Source organism: Anopheles bellator, chromosome 1, assembly GCF_943735745.2.
Source record: "Anopheles bellator chromosome 1, idAnoBellAS_SP24_06.2, whole genome shotgun sequence".
In the NCBI taxonomy this organism is placed as follows: domain Eukaryota; kingdom Metazoa; phylum Arthropoda; class Insecta; order Diptera; family Culicidae; genus Anopheles; species Anopheles bellator.
In genome coordinates, this window is record NC_071285.1 from 45,337,261 (window position 1) to 45,354,584 (window position 17,324).

Here is a 17,324-nt window from a genome sequence, read left to right on the forward strand (position 1 = left end):
TTGTAATTATTTGTTATACACTAGCAATAAAATTAAGAATATTACCCGGACAGTGCTGTGGCCCACTGCTTCACGATGCCCGAGGCAGATGCGTGACGGTGTCACGTTCTGTGGACTGGAACTGGTCCCATACATTACTGTGATACTATCAATTAACGCGCCGAAACAAAGGCACCGAGAGTTGGTTTGGTAGCATAAATCGTAATACAGTTTTAATTTCAAACGTACAACGGTGCCGTTGTACAAGGTACGCTGCAGCAACGGGATATGTAAAACCTTTTCGGCCTATAGTACCGAAACCTTACACGGTAAAGGTGCACCCAGCGGAACGGGAGCCCGCGTTCCGTTTCCACTAAAAGTAAAAGTACACAACAAAGAACGAACGGGACGGGACTTGGTACTGTCTGGCCCTTCCTTCCGGTTTGTGCTGTATATGGCTTAAGGTCGCTAGAAATCACTCTGCGCAACTCCGTCCGGTTAAAGCTGTGTTCGGTGCGCCGCCGCCACTTCACTTCAACTGCCGGCAGATCATCTCGTCGATGCACCGTATCGGTTCGTGGAGCTCCAACACCCGGAGCATCTCGATCAGGCGATCCACTTTGTAGGCTTGCATCTGCCGGGAGTGAGAAGGGTGAATTTTTCTAGCCCAACGAAAGACGTACGGTGCGCGCATCGTTACCTCAAAGTAGTCGAGCAGCATCCGGGCCGGGCTGGCCGAGTGCTCCCAGACGCTGAAGAACGCGTCGAAATCGAGCAGCGAACCAAGGTCCCTCCAGGCGCTCTGCCGGTCCAGCAGCTGGCAAACCTCCGTAAGGCACTGTTCATCGAAAAGCTCACTTTCGGCTTTCGTCACCGTCGCTGGCGTCGATTTTGTGTCCCGGTTGGTGGGTTCCCGGTTCACTCGGGCACTGTCGGCTTCCGGTTTGTACTCTTCCAGCAACCGCGCAATGTCCGCACGATCACCCTTGAGATCGATCGAGTCGAGCACGTTCACACCACCACCGGGGACCCGTTCCTCGTTGCCCTCCTCATCATCCTCGTCTTCGTCCTCGTCCTCATCCTCGTCGTCGTCTTCTTCTTCCTTAATCTCCCGCTCTTCTTCTGGATCCGCCCGATCCGGACGCTCGTCGTGGTGGAGAAGCTCGCGGACGATCAGTTTGTTGTTTGCTCCACCGTTGGCCCTCGCCTGGGCCAACTGGAGCGGTGTGTAGCCGGCGTTGTTCTTTTCGCCACGCAAACCGTGTCCCACCGTTTCGAGCAGATAGTGGACGATATCCAGGGAATCCTTGAAGTAAGAGGAAGGGCCGATATTTAGTACCCGAGCATCGCGCAATGTGCGAAACCGTTCCTTACATTGTCCACAGCAATGTGCAGAATGTTGTTGCCGTGCTTGAGGTCCGTCTCGTGGACCGAGGCACCGGCGTCCAGCAGGAGGCGCGTTACCTTCAGGTTCCGTGCATAAACGGCCGCCTGCAGTGGTGTCAAGCCATCGTCGTTGCTACAATCGATACGTTGCGGCTGCTTGCCACCGCCCACTTTCCGTCCACGGCCCTTCGCCATGTGCGCCAGCAGCAGCGTCACCATGTCCGGAGCGTTCTCGACGACCGCCCGGTGGAGCGCGGTATTTCCACGGTAGTCACAGTAGTTGGGTTGGGCACCGGCACGCAGTAACGCTTCCACCAGCCGCCCACTGTTGGCCGTCACGGCCAGGTGGAGTGCCGTTTCGTTGCGACCGTTCGGCAGATCGAGTAGATCGTCGCACAGTTCGTACTCCTCGAGCAGTTCGATCAGTTTGCAAGCGATCGTGGTGTCGTTCCGCTGAATGGCCGCATGCAGACAGCTGTGTGGGAACAGAGAACAGAACACGTCGTCATTTAGCTCGGTCGTGCTGCGATCGCGAATTTGTAAATGAGATTAGCGAAAAACCCTAATCATATGGGCCGGGTCGAGAAGATGGAATGAGCCAAGGTATCGCAAAAAAAAGGAAATACTCTGAAATACCCGCGACCGTTAAGGTAATTATAAAAGGAATTCATATCCATAAGTGGCGCGCTGGTGAGATAAGTGATGTGTTGGCCCGTAAAAAATCCGTCATGATATCGGGAGGAAGCGCGAAACAGGTTTTGGGAAATCCGCCGATGACAAGATCAGGATAAGATGTGGACAAAGCGAGTTGGAAAATCCCAAAGAGCTGATCGGTTTACGATCACCTACGATCCTGTGACCAGCGATCGTACGACCATTCTTATGCTACAGACATGCCGTCGGACGGAGTTGTACTGTTTCCCGTGCCGTTCTCATCTGGGAACGCCCCACAGCCGCGATCCTAAGGAGCAGAATATTGGTACACATACACATTGGCAAGCAACAAAAATAATTTATTCACATCCAAAACACATAGAAAGCGAATAATGATTTGATGAGTAACGCACGGTGAGAAGCAATGGCACAAAATGGCAGCTGGCGGACCAACCGACTCCGGTCTCACCAGCCGTGCTCCGCGTGATGGCTACTCCATGGTTGCTCAGGCTCAAATCTAGGGGATCAACGGGCAAGGCGATCAGCGTTACAGCAAAGTCCACTATCGGCCAACGGTACACTCCCTCACAGAGTGAGGGAAAGTGTACGAGAAAGAAAGTACCCGAAACCCCAGTAGAGCACAGAAAAGCCGACGAAGAGAACGAAGCTTCAACTTACTTGACTTGCTGCTGGTTCGCGGCCATCCAATGGGACGAAAGAAGCTGCCGGGAGCGAGCAAAGTTCCCAGCAAACAGTTTTATCAGCGCCAACAGCTTCCGGAGCGCTTCGGCATCGCGTTTGCCTCCCTCGCTGTCACCGCTACCACTGGCTGCCAGATAGTCACCGATGGCCCTCGCCAACGCACTGTCCGCTTCTTCGTTGGTGACGTCCACCGCATCCCGCTCCAGCTTCATCAAATCCTGCTGGTTACCGATCTCCTGGATCAGTTTGTTGAACTCTGGAAGCAGATTTTCGGGTGATCTGGTTAGTATCGATACGATGGGATACGATTGGAATGGCCAATGACAATACCTTCCGAATTGCAGGGGAAATCGCTCGAATCGAACGTCACATCGGCGGCGACCGTCGTCGGAATGTTAAGAATCTCTTGAATGATGCTCGCTTTGCTAAGCTCCTTGCTGACGGTGGTCGCCCCCGGGGGCCCAGTTACGGCACCCAGAATGTCCGTTGCCGACACTTCCTGTCCCTCGGGGATCGTACCAACGGCGGGGCCACCGACACCGGAATGATTCGCGAGCATCGGAAACGGTTGGTGCAACGGTGGCAGCCTGGCGGACGACACACCTGCCACACCGCCAACGCCACCTCCTCCGCCACCGGCACTGCCCGGCCCATTCGGATCGTTTGCAATGACGGTTGGAATTTCGGACGAAACGTTACCGGAACTGATGCGCAGCCGTTTACGCGAGCTACTGCTGCTGGTGGCACCGGCACCCATTCCGATCATCACACCTCCACCGGCGCCGCTGCCCACACGTGGTTTGTAGCGAAACTGGATCGGTTCACTCTGGCAACCGTCCCGCGGTCGGTACAGCTGCATGTACACGTCGACCGGCCCATCGATGTCCCGTGTGCGGTACGGTGGCGTCTTGAACGCGATCGCATACTGGTGGTGCACGTCCGCCTCGGAGAAGATCGCATTGTCCGCCCAAATCTCGCGATCGTACTCGTCCAGCTCGTAGAACCGTATCTTTATATTATCTATACAATAAACCAAATCGAGGATCATTCACCAAACTATGAAGCTTTTCTGTCGACCGATGAGAACTTACTTTTGCACACCTTCTCCACAAACATAAACACCTCTTCGCCACCCTCCACGCTGCCCACCGTGCTGCTGAGCCGGCAAATCTTCAGCTCACCCGTGAGGGCACTCTCTGTAAAGAAGCGATTGCAGGATGTAAAACGTGTCCCAACGTGCCAAAGTTCGCCCATCACTTACTCATATTGTTGATCGCGTTGGTATAGACCGGATCGCACAGGGGCACCCACTGGCCGGTGGCCGGCTCGATGTGGTACGCCTGGAAGCACAGGCACACCTGGTTCAGGTTCATCGTGCGTGCCATCGCGGTCGCTTCCTTCAGCATCTGCTGCTCCTCGCGCTCGGTCGGCTCCCGGTTCAGCTCCGTCAGCCGGTGTTTGCGCAGCTTCTTGAACAGTTCCTCGGCGATGAACTTTTTGGCCGTGTGGATGATGCCCATCCCCTGGAACGTGGCCACATAGTTGCCGGCCTCCGACGGGCCCACGTCCAGATCGTGCGGATCGATAAGATCGATGTCACCGGATTTGATCACCAGATGGTGCGAGTGGGGTGCCCGCCGTGCCGGATCGACCTGGTACAGGGAGCAGCGGACCTTCGCTTCCCCGGCGTACCCGCGCAGCTCGACGGTTGGGAACGTTTTCTTCGATTTCTCCGTCCGATTGCCCATCAGCGACCCGTGGGTACCGTGCATCTCGGACTGGTACCGGAACCGAAACTTGTCCACCGGCTGCTCGAGGATCACCAGATGCGGATCGGCACGTTCGTCCTTGGGCACCTGCATACTGTAAGCTGTCGTGAAAACGGGAGGACATTCGAAATTAGCGGGATGTTCGATACCTCCCAAGCCAGAAAGCTCACCACCATCACTGGATTGTGACTGGAAGCCGAAGGATTCTTGATCAAGGCACAGAAGCTGCGGTGCGTAGTAGTGCTGCTGCTGCTGGTGCTGCGGATGCTGGGGCGGCTGTTGGTGATGTGGTGGCTGATGTTGTGGTTGCTGATGCTGCTGCTGCTGCTGCTGCTGGAAGCCACCGCCGGCGGAGTACATCGGCACCGTCGTCGTGGAAAGGTTCAGATTTTGGAGCGTGTACGAAGCGCTGGCATCGCTAGTGTTGGACTGTGGCGACATGTTGCTGGCGTGCGACTGCGGAGAACTGGCGGCCACCGAGGGCGACGAGGGCGATGCCGATGAAGAGGATGGTGAGTGCGCACCGAGGGTACCGTAGGTGCGATTGGGACTGAGCGAAAACTGATCACCACTGACGCTGACCACTGCCGTTGGTGGTGTGTCCATCGACAGAATGGTGTACAGTGGGTTGGCCGCGGACAGCTGCTGCTGCTGTTGCTCTGGAATGGAAAATTCGAAACAATTCCGCCGGAAACGGTGAGTCACAATCCGGCTTGCTGTCGCGTGCCCGCGCCCGACGCTCCTGACCAACCCCACTACTCAACACACACCTCCACCCATCGCCCGGGAAGGGCGGGTTTTCGAATGGAAAACCCACAAAATACCCACACCGGCCGACACCACCAGCTATGGCCATTATCCCCACCAACCTTTATGCGAAACATTTCCCGCACAACAGGTAGGACACCGGCCCCGGCTCGTGATGTCCCCACTCGTCGCGCGTCGGGTGTTTCAAGCGGGAGCAAGCCCAAACCCGTACCACGGCTCACATAAATAAACCCATCACGTGCCGTCCGCCAGTGCGCTACCGTTTTATGACTCGGTTTTTTGGAAGACATTTAACGCGATCCTAATTACGAGCGGGCACTTTAGCGTCTGACACCGCTCAACGGTTACTACGATAGCATCCCCTTCACACTGTTTGCACACCCCAACAGGGGTAGAGTGAGACGGATCACAGCAAGCGTCGCTCGGAGACGGATCGGATCACTTGGATTAAATCGACACATTAACCACATGTTCTTTCATTCGCACCGCAACCGGTACCGGTTCTCCCAGATAGCCGGCCGGCATTACTTTCGCACACTAAATTGTGGTCCGTACCTTCAGCGGCGGCGGCTGTGGTTGGCGCGCAAAACTCGGGTGCGTATTGCTGCAGAAACAGTAACAGTTCGTCGGCACAGTCCGCCGCTAGCATCGTCGTTCTCGGAAAGGGCGAGGGAGTCCGGTCGGTCGAGAGTCAAGACGGTGCATCCGAACCGGATCGTTGCTCGCAAACTACTGTCCAGTTTGCGCCGACCCGGCCGGCATCGGAGGCTCGGGGCAGCACGCGCGAGAAACCGCCAACAACCAATCGTGATCGCGTGTGGCAGAGGCACCTTGGCGCATCTCGCCCCAACAGCCGGGCTTCTTCCGGTGAGTGAGAGAGCGAGCGCGTTAGGCCGAAAGCATGCTGCTCATGCTGCGATCCCGCGACGCAACCGGCCCAAAGGGGGAAACTGATAAGCATAAGCCGGCACCGCGCCGTGTTGTGGCAGATCGGGATCCGGTGATAAGAGCATAGGCGAGCCCGCTCCGCATAAGCGTGACGCGGCCGGCAGCATGAGCCGGTGACGCGTTCTACGTCATTTTTGCGCCCCAAACAGGTGTGTATACACGTCATAGTTATCGCCACCTCCTGTTCTGGCCCGTTATCGTTACGTTTATTGGTTTACTCACGCGCCCGATTAGAATCGTACCGGACTTTCGCGCAGACAGCTCGTCGATGGAGGTCCCACCTTTAGAGGTTCGGTGCCGCCGTTCAAGACGTTCTATTTTTACTCGCCCGGTGACTCACATCCGTCATCCGGTGACCGTCGTGGTTCCCTATTTCCTATTTCTGGGTCACGCGCGTGATCGGTGCGCTAAAAATAGCGGAGGACCAATGACTGGAGGACAACTTCGGAGAACGCCGGCCGCCACTGATAAGCTGATTTTGATCTACGTTCGCGGCCTGTCGATCGCTCGCGGTTCTGTTTACTTTGTGTGCGTTGAATCTGCTAATTACTTCCCCAAACGATGGGAAAAAAAATTTGTACCAAAAAAGGACGCGTTCCGGATGCAAAGCGTTCTGAGCCCCTAAGCGAGTAGCCGTCCTCTGCTCAATGAAGCATGAAATTTGCGAACGGTCCAACCGGTTTTTTTAACGCTTCCCGCCGTCCGCCGGCGAATCGTAGAAAGTTGAAACAATTCAATAAACACTGAGAGGGTCGATTGTTTACAGCCGTGACACGAGACCGAACCGACGAAGGGAGGGCATTTAAGTCGGGTTGTGTCAACACAACCGGCTCCGAAGCAAGCACGTGTATTAGGTGGCTTTTGCTGCTCTTTAGTGCGGTTGATTAGTTATTCCATTTTATGATAAGAATCGAATCCTAGCCGAATCCCGTCTGCCGCTCAACTTGCGCTCCAGACCTTCAGGGCACTAGTATCTGAAATCAGCAAAGCAACGGACACGGAATGACGCACTTTTTGTCTCCGTTTTTATCCCGCGCGATTAATTTATGCTCCGACCAATGAACCGATCCGCTGGTGAAACACGAAAACTACTCCGGCAAATGACGCAAAATGATCAGCGCGCCGCCGAAAGCCGATCGAAACTTTACGCATTTTAAAACAAAGCTCCAGCAACCTTGTGCCAGGCCCGAAAGCTTCCACCACCAGGTGCCAGGAGGCGGTCGCCGACCATTAGATCCTGTAACCCTTTTTATGGTATGTAAAACCTAGAACGAGTGTCGATATCTCACACCACATCGGGCAAGATAAAGAAACACTTTAATGATGGTAGTGCACCCTGGCGGCAACCCGCCCTCCCGTAACCCACGGCGTATCGGTCGGTGGAAAGGTCGCCGTCTCGCCGTCTTATCAGTTAATGCGCTCAAGTGGGCGAATGATAGTGCGCGCAAAATTGTAGCGATATTAACATGCTCGGGAAGATGCATTCCCATTGCGTGATCGCGGCCACAGGTATGCCACGGCGGCACGAGAATGCAATTCAACAAAACAGTGAGCCGATCGGCGGCGGCGGCACACGATCATTGACTTAGGATGGCTGGGCCACGGCCACGTAACACGTTTTTCCCGCCCGCCGTAAGCCACGGCAATAAAACACGTGCCAGAACGGGGCACGGATTGGAGATATCCCATCTTATCGATCGGAAGATATCGGAATTAATTGGATAAATTAAAGCGCGAGACGCGAGGCTGCGCCGGCACCGAAACGGATTATTACGAAACGGGGAAATATTCGAACACAGCAGCAGGAGCGCCTCTAGTGTTACTTACATGCAAATCTATGATCGAGCGATCGGCCACCCCAAGCCTAGAAAAGTCGCCGGCGGCCTCTAGAGATCGACCACCACACTGGACGACGGTTACCACAATACAAAACCGGACCCGGCGATGGTCCACACATTTGGAGCCAGTTTTGGGACGGGTCAACCTAAACCACAAACCACGATCGTCTTTCCCAACGGCATGGCATAGAGGCGTCCACACGATCGGAAAGACGTCATCGAGCCGCTAACAACGATGACGACATACGCGAAAGGTGGCATGAAGAAGACCGCGCGGCCTCTTGTTTGGCTCCGGTTCCGTCATTAGTTTGCGAACAAATCTCGGGCCGGCTCGGTGCGCAGGAGTCGCCGCGAGCCTCTAGGAGCGCGGTGACGCGCACGGGCACGCCGCGAAGAGATGATAAGCTTGCGGTCGAGAGCCGGTCCAAGAGTTGGGGAATTCCCCAAACACAACACGATCCCTTCGGACGAGCGTCCCGGGACTGTGGCGTGGCGTGTCGTGCACGCGAATCGAACGTTTTACGACCGCGCAAACAGAGAGGCTGCCGCGATGCTCGCCTCGCCTACGATCGGTGCCGATCCTCCCGAGCGCGAGTGATCGAGACGGAGATCGCCACCGAGAGAGAGAGAGAGAAAGAGGGAGAGAAGCTAATAATCGCTGGGCTTTCCCAGTGGCCCGGTCATGTACCGGTTTACTGCTCTTCCGTGGTTTTTATTCGTTCTTTGTACTTTTGCCCTCGCGAGCATCGCGCTCCGCTGGGGGCTGCCACTCTGCATACATAATTGCCCGCGGACATACAAGCACTTGGGCCGTTGTGGGGCCGTTTCGCATTCTAAGTGAACGGAGGAAGGTGTAATAAAACAAAAAATGTGCGATCTGCGATCAGCGATCCGCGACCATCCGGAGGTGGACGTGATTCATCGATTCGCACGATCGGTGCGCCGCTCTTACAATCTAATCGCCCTCAATTCTGCCCCCGAGCACCTTCTGCGCTGACCGAAAGGGGTTCTACATCCCGGAGCGGGATTTTCCAGGTTGCTTCCCGACGTTACTCTAGAACGTTACTTACCGTACAGCTCATGACGGTAGCTGTCCAGGTTCAGCAGTGTCGACATGTTGGCGGCCTTCTATTTAGAACCCCAGGGTGCGATGTTTCGGTCCTCTCTAGCCGTGGCACCGGAACCGGATGTATCACAGATGGATAGCTTCAACACCTTCTTTCGTTCCGACTGGTGTCGGTTTTCCTGGAACGGGCGTTCACAGGCCGGGGTTACGATCGACTTCCGAGAATCTCCTACGCACGTACACAGAGAGACGGCCACACAAAAGTAGATAAAATGACAACGCGCGGGGCAATTAGCACATCACAGCACAGCAAAATCACAGTCACTTCCGCAAACAAACAATAAATCCTGTGGTCCTGTGCCGAACCTCGGGGGCACCACTTTTATCACCGCCCGTCCCGAGTCCGATGTTTTATCGATGCCGATAATCTTCGCCGCGGAGGTTTGTTTCAGAAACTGCGGCCGTCGAATTCGCTTATCTCGCTCACTGGAACCACCTTCAGCAGCTCTCGCGTCACAACACAGCTACAACGGGTGGGAACCAGCTGTGACAACGCAACACACTACCACATGTAACCCGCCCGCGGCCAATTGCGCGTTTGGAACACTGAGGCTCGCACACACTTCCGATGCGTTTTTGACGCTTCGTCACTCGCTTCTTTTGTCGAATCGATTCCAAACAACAGAATACGGACGATCAACAGATGAATTCCGGGTCGACCGTTCCGCGAGACACACATTAATTCACTGAGCTCGCGGGTTGACAACTTTGTGTGTTCCGCGTGATTCCGCGATGAGGGCGCGCGCTGAGTGGCAATAAAAACAATACGCACACGTAAGCGCCTTCCGATGCTGGTGTTCGTGCGCAGTGTCCGTTCCGCTGACCGCAAAAGCAACAATGATAACAATCACGTCCCGTGCACTGGAACTCTTTGCCGGGCCTTGGAGCGAAGAAACGTTTGACCACCGACCGCAGGATCGAACCGACTGCGGCGCAAATCGAACGAAAATCGACGGCACGTCCACCGGCCCGCGGAACTCATATGCTCGGGGCAAGGGTTCTGTGATTCCCCGCGAGCCGCGAGAGGCGCAGCAACAGGTTGTTTTTGTTTCCGCGGAGTCCACCCGCGATCCGCGGGAGCATGTGTGCGTGGCCGCGGACACGCGAAATCGCGAATTCGCATCGGTGCATGACGTAATTGTGCCTTTTAAGAACAGTTTCTACGAAAGTGACACACTGGAAGTGAGGCCTTTCGCAGGTTCTCCAGGGGCCGCAGCGAACCGCGCATCGCGATCGAAGTGTGCGTGCGAACAGAACTCAAAAGCCGACTCCCCGATGCACCGAGGAACTCAACTCCAAACAACAACGCCCGCCCCCTGTCGCTGTACCCTTTCAGTGCGGCGGCCACAGAATGCACTTTCGAATGTGGCCGAGTCGTGGTGCCAAATGAGAGTGGGAACACGAAGCACGTGTCGAGATAGACGGGCGACAGACTAAGACCGATTGTTCCTCACGTTTCAATTTTGGGCTGCTCCGGGGAATCACCGCCCCCTTACGTGGGGTGTGAGTAATGCAAGCTGGAATGACGAGCGGAAAATTTTAAATTTACTTATGCTTGCTCCCCGAAGGGAACCAACATATCGTACATACCCGGATTGGAGCATAGCAATGTGTGCCATGTGGACAGCTACCACTTTTCCGCGAAGGTTCGAAAAATTAAACGGTTTCCCGTCGTCATATCTCATTGTCAGCTTCGATAATTGCCCCGGTCATCGGATGGTGTAGATAATTGTCACGCGCGTCAAAGCGGGCAAATCAAAACCGACCGCTTCCGGTGGGGAATAAAACAAATCAATTCTTTCGCGCACCAACTGGGCCGCTACCTAATAGGTGAGGGTCAATAAAACACGTCCCCACGGTGCGTAATTTCGCCACTCTTATCGCGGGAGTATGAAGAGAACCGGGAAGAAGGCAAAGTCCAGCGTCCAGGTTGATAACCACGATGATTTCAACAACCTGCCATATCCGGACGCAATCATTAACTGTCTCCCGGCCGGCCGGCCTGGTAAAAGTCGAGTGGGTGATATTATCAACGTCGAGCGTTGTAATTCTTTTTCCGAACAAACAGCCCGCTTTCTAGGATAAAAAGAAACCGAAGCCGGAGGTTTGTGTCGCTTTATTGCACCAACATGATCATGGGTTGACCATTGGGGCACACAATTAAATAGAGCAATGGATAATGATTGGAATTCTAGTCTGTAGAGATGTATAGACTGGAGCCCCGAAATGTGTATGTGTGGCTAGGTAAATGAATATTTTATTTTGTACAGAGTTTTCTCGTTTGACCATTTGGTGCCTAAAACATTGCGATGATGGTTCTTAGTGACGACATAAGTTTGAGCACGTGAGAAGTGGAGATTTTCAAGATTATTAACCGCAAACACTCAAGGGCGTGTGAAAGCTCCTTGCACTTGGCACTGGAAGCCACGCACTCGAAATCGAACGACCTCATCGGAATTCCTGGTATCAAATCACAAACATCCCACAGTTTTCAACACGCGCAATCTGTAAAATAAAAATGGCCCAATCTCGATCAGTCGTTCTATTGGTTCGGCCGCTACCAACAAATTCGGACCCTAATTTTAATTATATTATTTTAATTTAAGTAAGAGAAGATAATCGTCACGCGGAAACGAATGCGGAAGTAGTCCTTAGGCAAGTCCCCCTCAGTGGCGTGTCTGTTTTATAAAACATTGCTAATTCAATAATAAAAATGAATCTATGTCAGTTTTCCGTGCACGACGGCACAGACGGAATAGCGGCGGTGTTTGATCTTCCTAACGCGTCTCGCCGAAGAGAACGACGGATGCGTTTTGTCCAGATCCATATCGATGCGCAGCATTTTCATCAGCCGGTCTGCCTTTCTCTCGCGCACCGATAGTTTGGTATGTGGTACGCTGCGCTCGTGTTTGTCTTTATCACATACCACCGGTTTCGAGAGGTTGAATTTTACCTTTGATTTGTTGTTGCCCGTCGCTTGATTGGCTTTCTTCGCTGATTGTGGGTTAGTTGCTAGTGGAGAAGTCTCATTGCAGGAAAGTATCGAATGCTTAAACTGCTCGTCCTGCGTCTGTGCGAGGGACACGCTGCTCAGGATCACCATTGGTGGTAGTTCGCTCGAGTTAGCCGTCGGAATGGCGGAGTTTGATGACGGAATCCGAAGCGTTCGATTGTGTTGGTCGTGATAACGGTGGTTTTTAGCAGTTTCGTTGATTGACAACTCACCGGAACACATGGCGGATATTTCATCGATGATCACTGCCTCGTCCTTCACCCACACGCCCTCGTAAACAGTTCTGTCGGAGGATTGATCGATGCTGGGTGTGGAGCCTTGTTCGTGGGACCGCAGCTCGCGTAGCTCAACATCAGCTGCCCAAGCACGGCGTTTGAAGGAGTACGACACGTTTAGTTGAACGATGCACGATTCGCAGAGAAAGGGGGACAATCCATTATGTTCTTCAACCTACCAGTGAAAAAGGGGTCGCACTCTAATTGGGGTTTTTTGAACGCTTGATCCCAACATACCTCGAGCATCGTAACAAACCGAAGCTTGGCTGCCAAATCAGTGACCGACGCCGCCGCGAACGTGTCTTTGGCGGGGCCATTGTGAAAAATGTTTCGGCCACCTTCCGCAAAGCAAATCCGGCAAAGATCCATCCTTAAAAACGCTGTTCTTGGGTTTGCCAATTATGTTGTCGTCTTGTGTTTGATCTTTCGTTTGTTTGCTCTCACAAATGTTTACAGTTGATATTCTAAACGTCAGTTGAAGCGTTATCGTCATCCGTAACGCTGCAGCGTTACGTTCGTCCATCGGGATATTTGATCGGTTTATTTATTTAAGCACACTGTAAAATTTAGTACAATAATTAATCATAAATACAAAACTCAGTGTAGCGGCATTGATAATTGCGTACTCACTCAGCATTCCGTTCAATCGTTCGCTCTCGGAAGTCCGGTTGGAACCGGTTGGAAAACGGAACCTCGTTTAAAAAAATCGTTATATGCAACGGCTTATTTCCTTTCTGCCAGTGTTTTCTGACACGCACTGTACAAGAAGTGTAGTCCAACGGGCAACAGCAAGCTACGGCGGTTAGTAACGTACGAGTACTGTGCCGGAGGTGATAATATTTACGCGGCTCCACAATGTCCAGCAGCCGGTGGATTCATTGTAACATTTGCTTCCATTTGCTGGATAAAAAGGATCGCAAGTTTTATCAATTGTCCTGCCGCCACGTCCTCTGCAAACAATGTATGGGCAGAACGAGTAAGTGAACGCCACCACCACTGGGACGGGTACTTGGGGTCGAAAAGCTGATTGTTGCTTTTGTTTCGCTCCTCTTCCGCAGATCGTGGAACGGTCTGTCCCGTTTGTCAGAAACCGCTGGATCGCTTCACCGAGCTGACAAATCAGGTTCGTTTTTATCAAATATTAGACCCTAAAAGTTTCGTCGAAGAATAGCCCCGTACCGCTTTCCGTTGCAGATGGATCGCGAGGACAAAATGTTTTTCGATCCGGGTGTAGTCAGAGCACTACATGTGGTTGGCCAGAATGTACTATTTCAGCACCGACAGCGCGAGCATCTTGTTCAACAAATCATCCGCCGTGTAGGTACCACAGATTTTCGCGTGCTAAAAGCCAGTAAATAACGTTTTCTGCTTGCAGCGCGAAGGGCTGCCTAAGCTGCGCGAAATGGAGAACCAGTTGCGCCAGCGGATAGTGGAAACACAACGGCGCTACGAAAAGCTACGCACCTATCGCCGCAATCTGCAGGAGCGCCTACGAAGCACGTCGCCGAGGGCCTCGCCGAGGGGCCAAAGCAGCACCGCGGGCCTCGGAGCAGGAGAGCGGTGCCGAGTACAACCATATTTCCTATCACCATCAGCAACAACGTCACCAATGGCACTTTCGAATCGGGCCACCTGTACGCCAGTTGATCCGGGAAGACCAACTCCACCAGCTGCAAGTACCTCGAGAACAGTGGCTCCATCAGTTCCTGTCGGTTGTTACAATCCGTACCCTATTGTACAGCCACAACCACGGGGCCAAAAGCCACCGACGGTGGGAGGCTTTTCGTTGATTGATTCCGCAGACGATTCAGGTATTGGCGCGCGCACACCTGTGGGAAGTACATCATTCAACAACAGAGGCAGTGCCGGGTCGAATGAGCTAGCCCAGCGCACTGACCCCGCAGCGGCGGTGTACGGTGGAAAATCATACTTCAAAACACCCACCCTCCGGCAGCGGCCGATGCCGTATGGCAGTCCAGCACCATCGACCATCATCCGTGAGTCGTCGCCGTCGTCGCAGAACCACCAGCGTCGCAAACCGTAGACCCACAACACTTCACAGAATCACTCCCGTGTAATGCAGACAGTGCCCGAGTGTACATAACCATAGAAGAAAGTTCTTTCTCACTTTATTATCTCGCTAGGCTTATTGTTTAGGGCGATATATCTTTCTTCCGCAACGCGCAACATCTTGCCTTCTTTTTTGTCTTCGTGTTGGTCGCAAGATTGGCAGGGCACGACCGCCGCCATGCGCGCACCAGCGCCGGTGTAAAATATACATCTTTTTTGTTCTCTCTTCAGTTGACAAGCATACTCCGTCATTCGTTTATTCTCCGTCCGAACAAAACCCCCGGGGGGAACACAACACGGAACACAACGTAACCTCTCGCCCATCTATCACACCGAATAATCGTTCAGTCCTCTCTCTCTCACTATCGCACGCTCCACTTGCCATTACCACGTGTGCTGATAATCAATGGCTTCCAAAGTTCAGTCCCGGGTTTTTTCGCTTACACTTTGCTATTGCTATTTTACTCACATTCTCTCCCTCTCCCTCTCTTTCTCTCTCTTGGATCCGCCCCGGGTTTTACGTTTTATTTAGTTTTACTAGCTGTGTTGTGTTATGGTTTGCTTGTTTTTGTTTTCTTTTTGTATTAATCTTCTACTAGAATATGTGCATCCGGAACAGGACCCACCATTCAAAATCCGCCGCTAGAAAATCAAACGCACTCAACGTCCGCTCACGCACAACAAAACGCACTACCCAAACAGACAACTCACAGATAACGAGGAGAAAGTATCCCGTGTTCGTGATATGCCGCACCGCACGTTGTGCATTGTTGCGATGGAGAGTTTTATAGATAGGTTACTAGTATCCCGCTATTTACTGTGTGCTACGAAGGTGCAGTACGGCACGAAGTGTTGAAACGGGTAACCAGAGAACGACGAACACAACGGGGAGCAGTGTCTCTCTTTTAAAAAGCCTAACTTGCGCCTAACAAAAAAATACGATATGGAACAGTAACGGTCACAAAAGAAAAACGGGCGGCAAACACGGACGTTGTGTGGCCCGCAAAAAAGAACATCGTTCAAATATACAACTAAGTGGCAATAATAGAGCGCAGCTGGCAGTTGACAACATTCCTTTTTCCTGTACATAAACATCCCGCAAGGTTGCTAGATGGTACGAGTCGAACACATCGCCAAAGTAAGTCTTCTATGATGTAATGTGGTGGTTGGCAGGCACGGGCGACTGGGTTCGCTTGAATTTCCTCGCACTTACTGTAGGATGTTTCAACACAAGTTGTTTGGTCCTTAAAAAAAACCAAAGCCCAGATTCGAACCCTTCACGAAGGCCGCGCAATATTCGATCCCTCTCCGGTTCCTGGCGCGCGTGCGCACGATATCAATCTCGTAAAATGTAAACTAAACTCACAACGATCCCTCTCTTACTGCGTACCACCAACACTACAAACACTGTTTGTCACACTAACTACACCTCTTCTTGCTAACCTCACGACCGTCTTGTGTAGTGTCCCTCCAACCCAGTTTTGCGCGACTGAATAAAACTAAGTAAATCAATTATGATTGTGTTTCCTGCTCTAGAGTCTCCGAGTTCTTATCTGTCCCCGCGATGCGCTCTACACGGGGTTCACGGTTTTTCTACTTATACGCTGGTGGCTACACAACACTACTACTTCTTCAGGGTGGTCACATAAAGAGGGTGGCCACAAGGCGACCTCCACTTAGGCTGACCGACCCGTTTGAGGCTTTAGGCTTCGGCACCGCCACCTCATTTTTTGCCTTTGGAGCGCCTTCGGAAGTAGTCCCTCACCCGAGGTGCCGTCGTTGTGGTGCTGGTCGGGATCGACGAGGGAACCGTGCTTGCCGTCACTACAACATTGTCCGCCCTCCGGTCCGTGGAATCGGGACGGCTTGGGACGACCGTATTTTCCCCGTTGACAAGCTGCGGCGTTGCCTCCATGGCGCCTCCAGTGGTTGGCCCCACTTGGTTGTTGTTGCTTCTGTTTTGTTCCGTTTCGTGGACCGGCGTTTCGGTGTCATCAGTCGTTGTGTCTCCGTGGCCCTGCTCCAATGGAATGCTGGTGGTGGTAGCGCGCGTAGGAAGCGTTGCCGAGGGGGTCGATGCAGCCGTCGACGATTCCATCTCGGAACAGTAGGCCGCATCGTCGTCGGTCGACATCGAGGAAGTGGGCTGTTCTATTGCTTCCTCACCACATTCGTCTTCCTCATCCGCTTGCTGGTGCTGCTGCTGCTGGCGGTGATGTTGGTGGTGATAGTGGTGATGGTGCCCCGACGACGTAAGTTCCACCTCCTCCGGGTCTCCTCCGCCTAACCTTCGCTCGTCATGGTGTTGCTGCTTTTCACTGTCGGACCCCTTGTCGTGCTTCAGTTTCGTGAGCAAACTGCCCAATCCATCGTCCAGCAGTAGCGAGGAAATGGGCGACCCCAGATACCCGCTGGTTACTTCTGCGTACGAAAGCGGCGACGAAACCGGCATCGAGAAGCACGATGAAGACGACGATGACGGAGAGTGCTCCGTTTCGCCCCCGGTTGACGATATGATGCCACCGCCAGCTTCTGCGGTGCCCGCCGAAGACGTCGCACTGGCGCGGGACGACGACGAACCACCGCCGCCGTCATCCGTACCGGCCGCGGCTGCCGCCATCTCCTCCTCCATGCTCTGGTACCCATCGATGTGGCCCCGCACGTCACAGTCTAGGTCGTGGCGCAGCTTCTCCATTGCCGATTCTACCAGCGGATCGTCGGCAAAGTTGGCTGCAAAAGAGCGGGGTAAACGATCGGGATCACGGAAATGTAAGACGCACGGAGGGAGCGCAGAGA

At 53.4% G+C, this 17,324-nt stretch overlaps 4 protein-coding genes across 5 annotated transcripts in view; 1 reads left to right on the forward strand and 3 right to left on the reverse strand.

The window, feature by feature from the left end:
* Positions 1–266: 266 nt before the first annotated feature.
* On the reverse strand, positions 267–9,160 carry LOC131205656 (nuclear factor NF-kappa-B p110 subunit). Of its 2 annotated transcripts, XM_058197850.1 has the most exons (9): positions 9,115–9,160; positions 4,664–5,149; positions 3,983–4,591; positions 3,813–3,917; positions 3,052–3,741; positions 2,698–2,977; positions 1,354–1,840; positions 680–1,285; positions 267–613 (listed from the first exon to the last, which is right to left on the reverse strand). In XM_058197850.1, exons 1-9 carry the CDS (start codon positions 9,158–9,160, stop codon positions 509–511), a joined length of 3,414 nt encoding a protein of 1,137 aa, XP_058053833.1. In that variant the 3' UTR covers positions 267–508. The 2 variants fall into 2 exon arrangements, with proteins under 2 accessions (XP_058053833.1, XP_058053834.1); XM_058197851.1 differs by lacking the exon at positions 9,115–9,160 and having other exon boundaries at positions 4,661–4,739.
* Positions 9,161–11,467: 2,307 nt separating this feature from the next.
* On the reverse strand, positions 11,468–12,870 carry LOC131216745 (uncharacterized). The gene is made up of 2 exons (XM_058211312.1): positions 12,696–12,870; positions 11,468–12,633 (listed from the first exon to the last, which is right to left on the reverse strand). Exons 1-2 carry the CDS (start codon positions 12,825–12,827, stop codon positions 11,890–11,892), a joined length of 876 nt encoding a protein of 291 aa, XP_058067295.1. The 5' UTR covers positions 12,828–12,870; the 3' UTR covers positions 11,468–11,889.
* A 427-nt stretch (positions 12,871–13,297) lies between these two features.
* On the forward strand, positions 13,298–14,502 carry LOC131215705 (RING finger protein narya-like). Its single transcript, XM_058210097.1, has 5 exons — positions 13,298–13,434; positions 13,517–13,581; positions 13,653–13,775; positions 13,834–14,025; positions 14,413–14,502. The coding sequence occupies exons 1-5, from the start codon at positions 13,314–13,316 to the stop codon at positions 14,500–14,502; spliced, it is 591 nt and encodes a 196-aa protein (XP_058066080.1). The 5' UTR covers positions 13,298–13,313.
* A 75-nt stretch (positions 14,503–14,577) lies between these two features.
* The window catches only part of LOC131215707 (uncharacterized), a 48,534-nt gene continuing 45,787 nt past the window's right edge, over positions 14,578–17,324 (reverse strand). Inside the window, exon 11 of the mRNA XM_058210098.1 lies at positions 14,578–17,258. Within this exon, the coding sequence (XP_058066081.1) occupies positions 16,252–17,258 (1,007 nt within the window). The 3' untranslated portion in view covers positions 14,578–16,251. The remainder of the gene's footprint in view (positions 17,259–17,324) is intronic.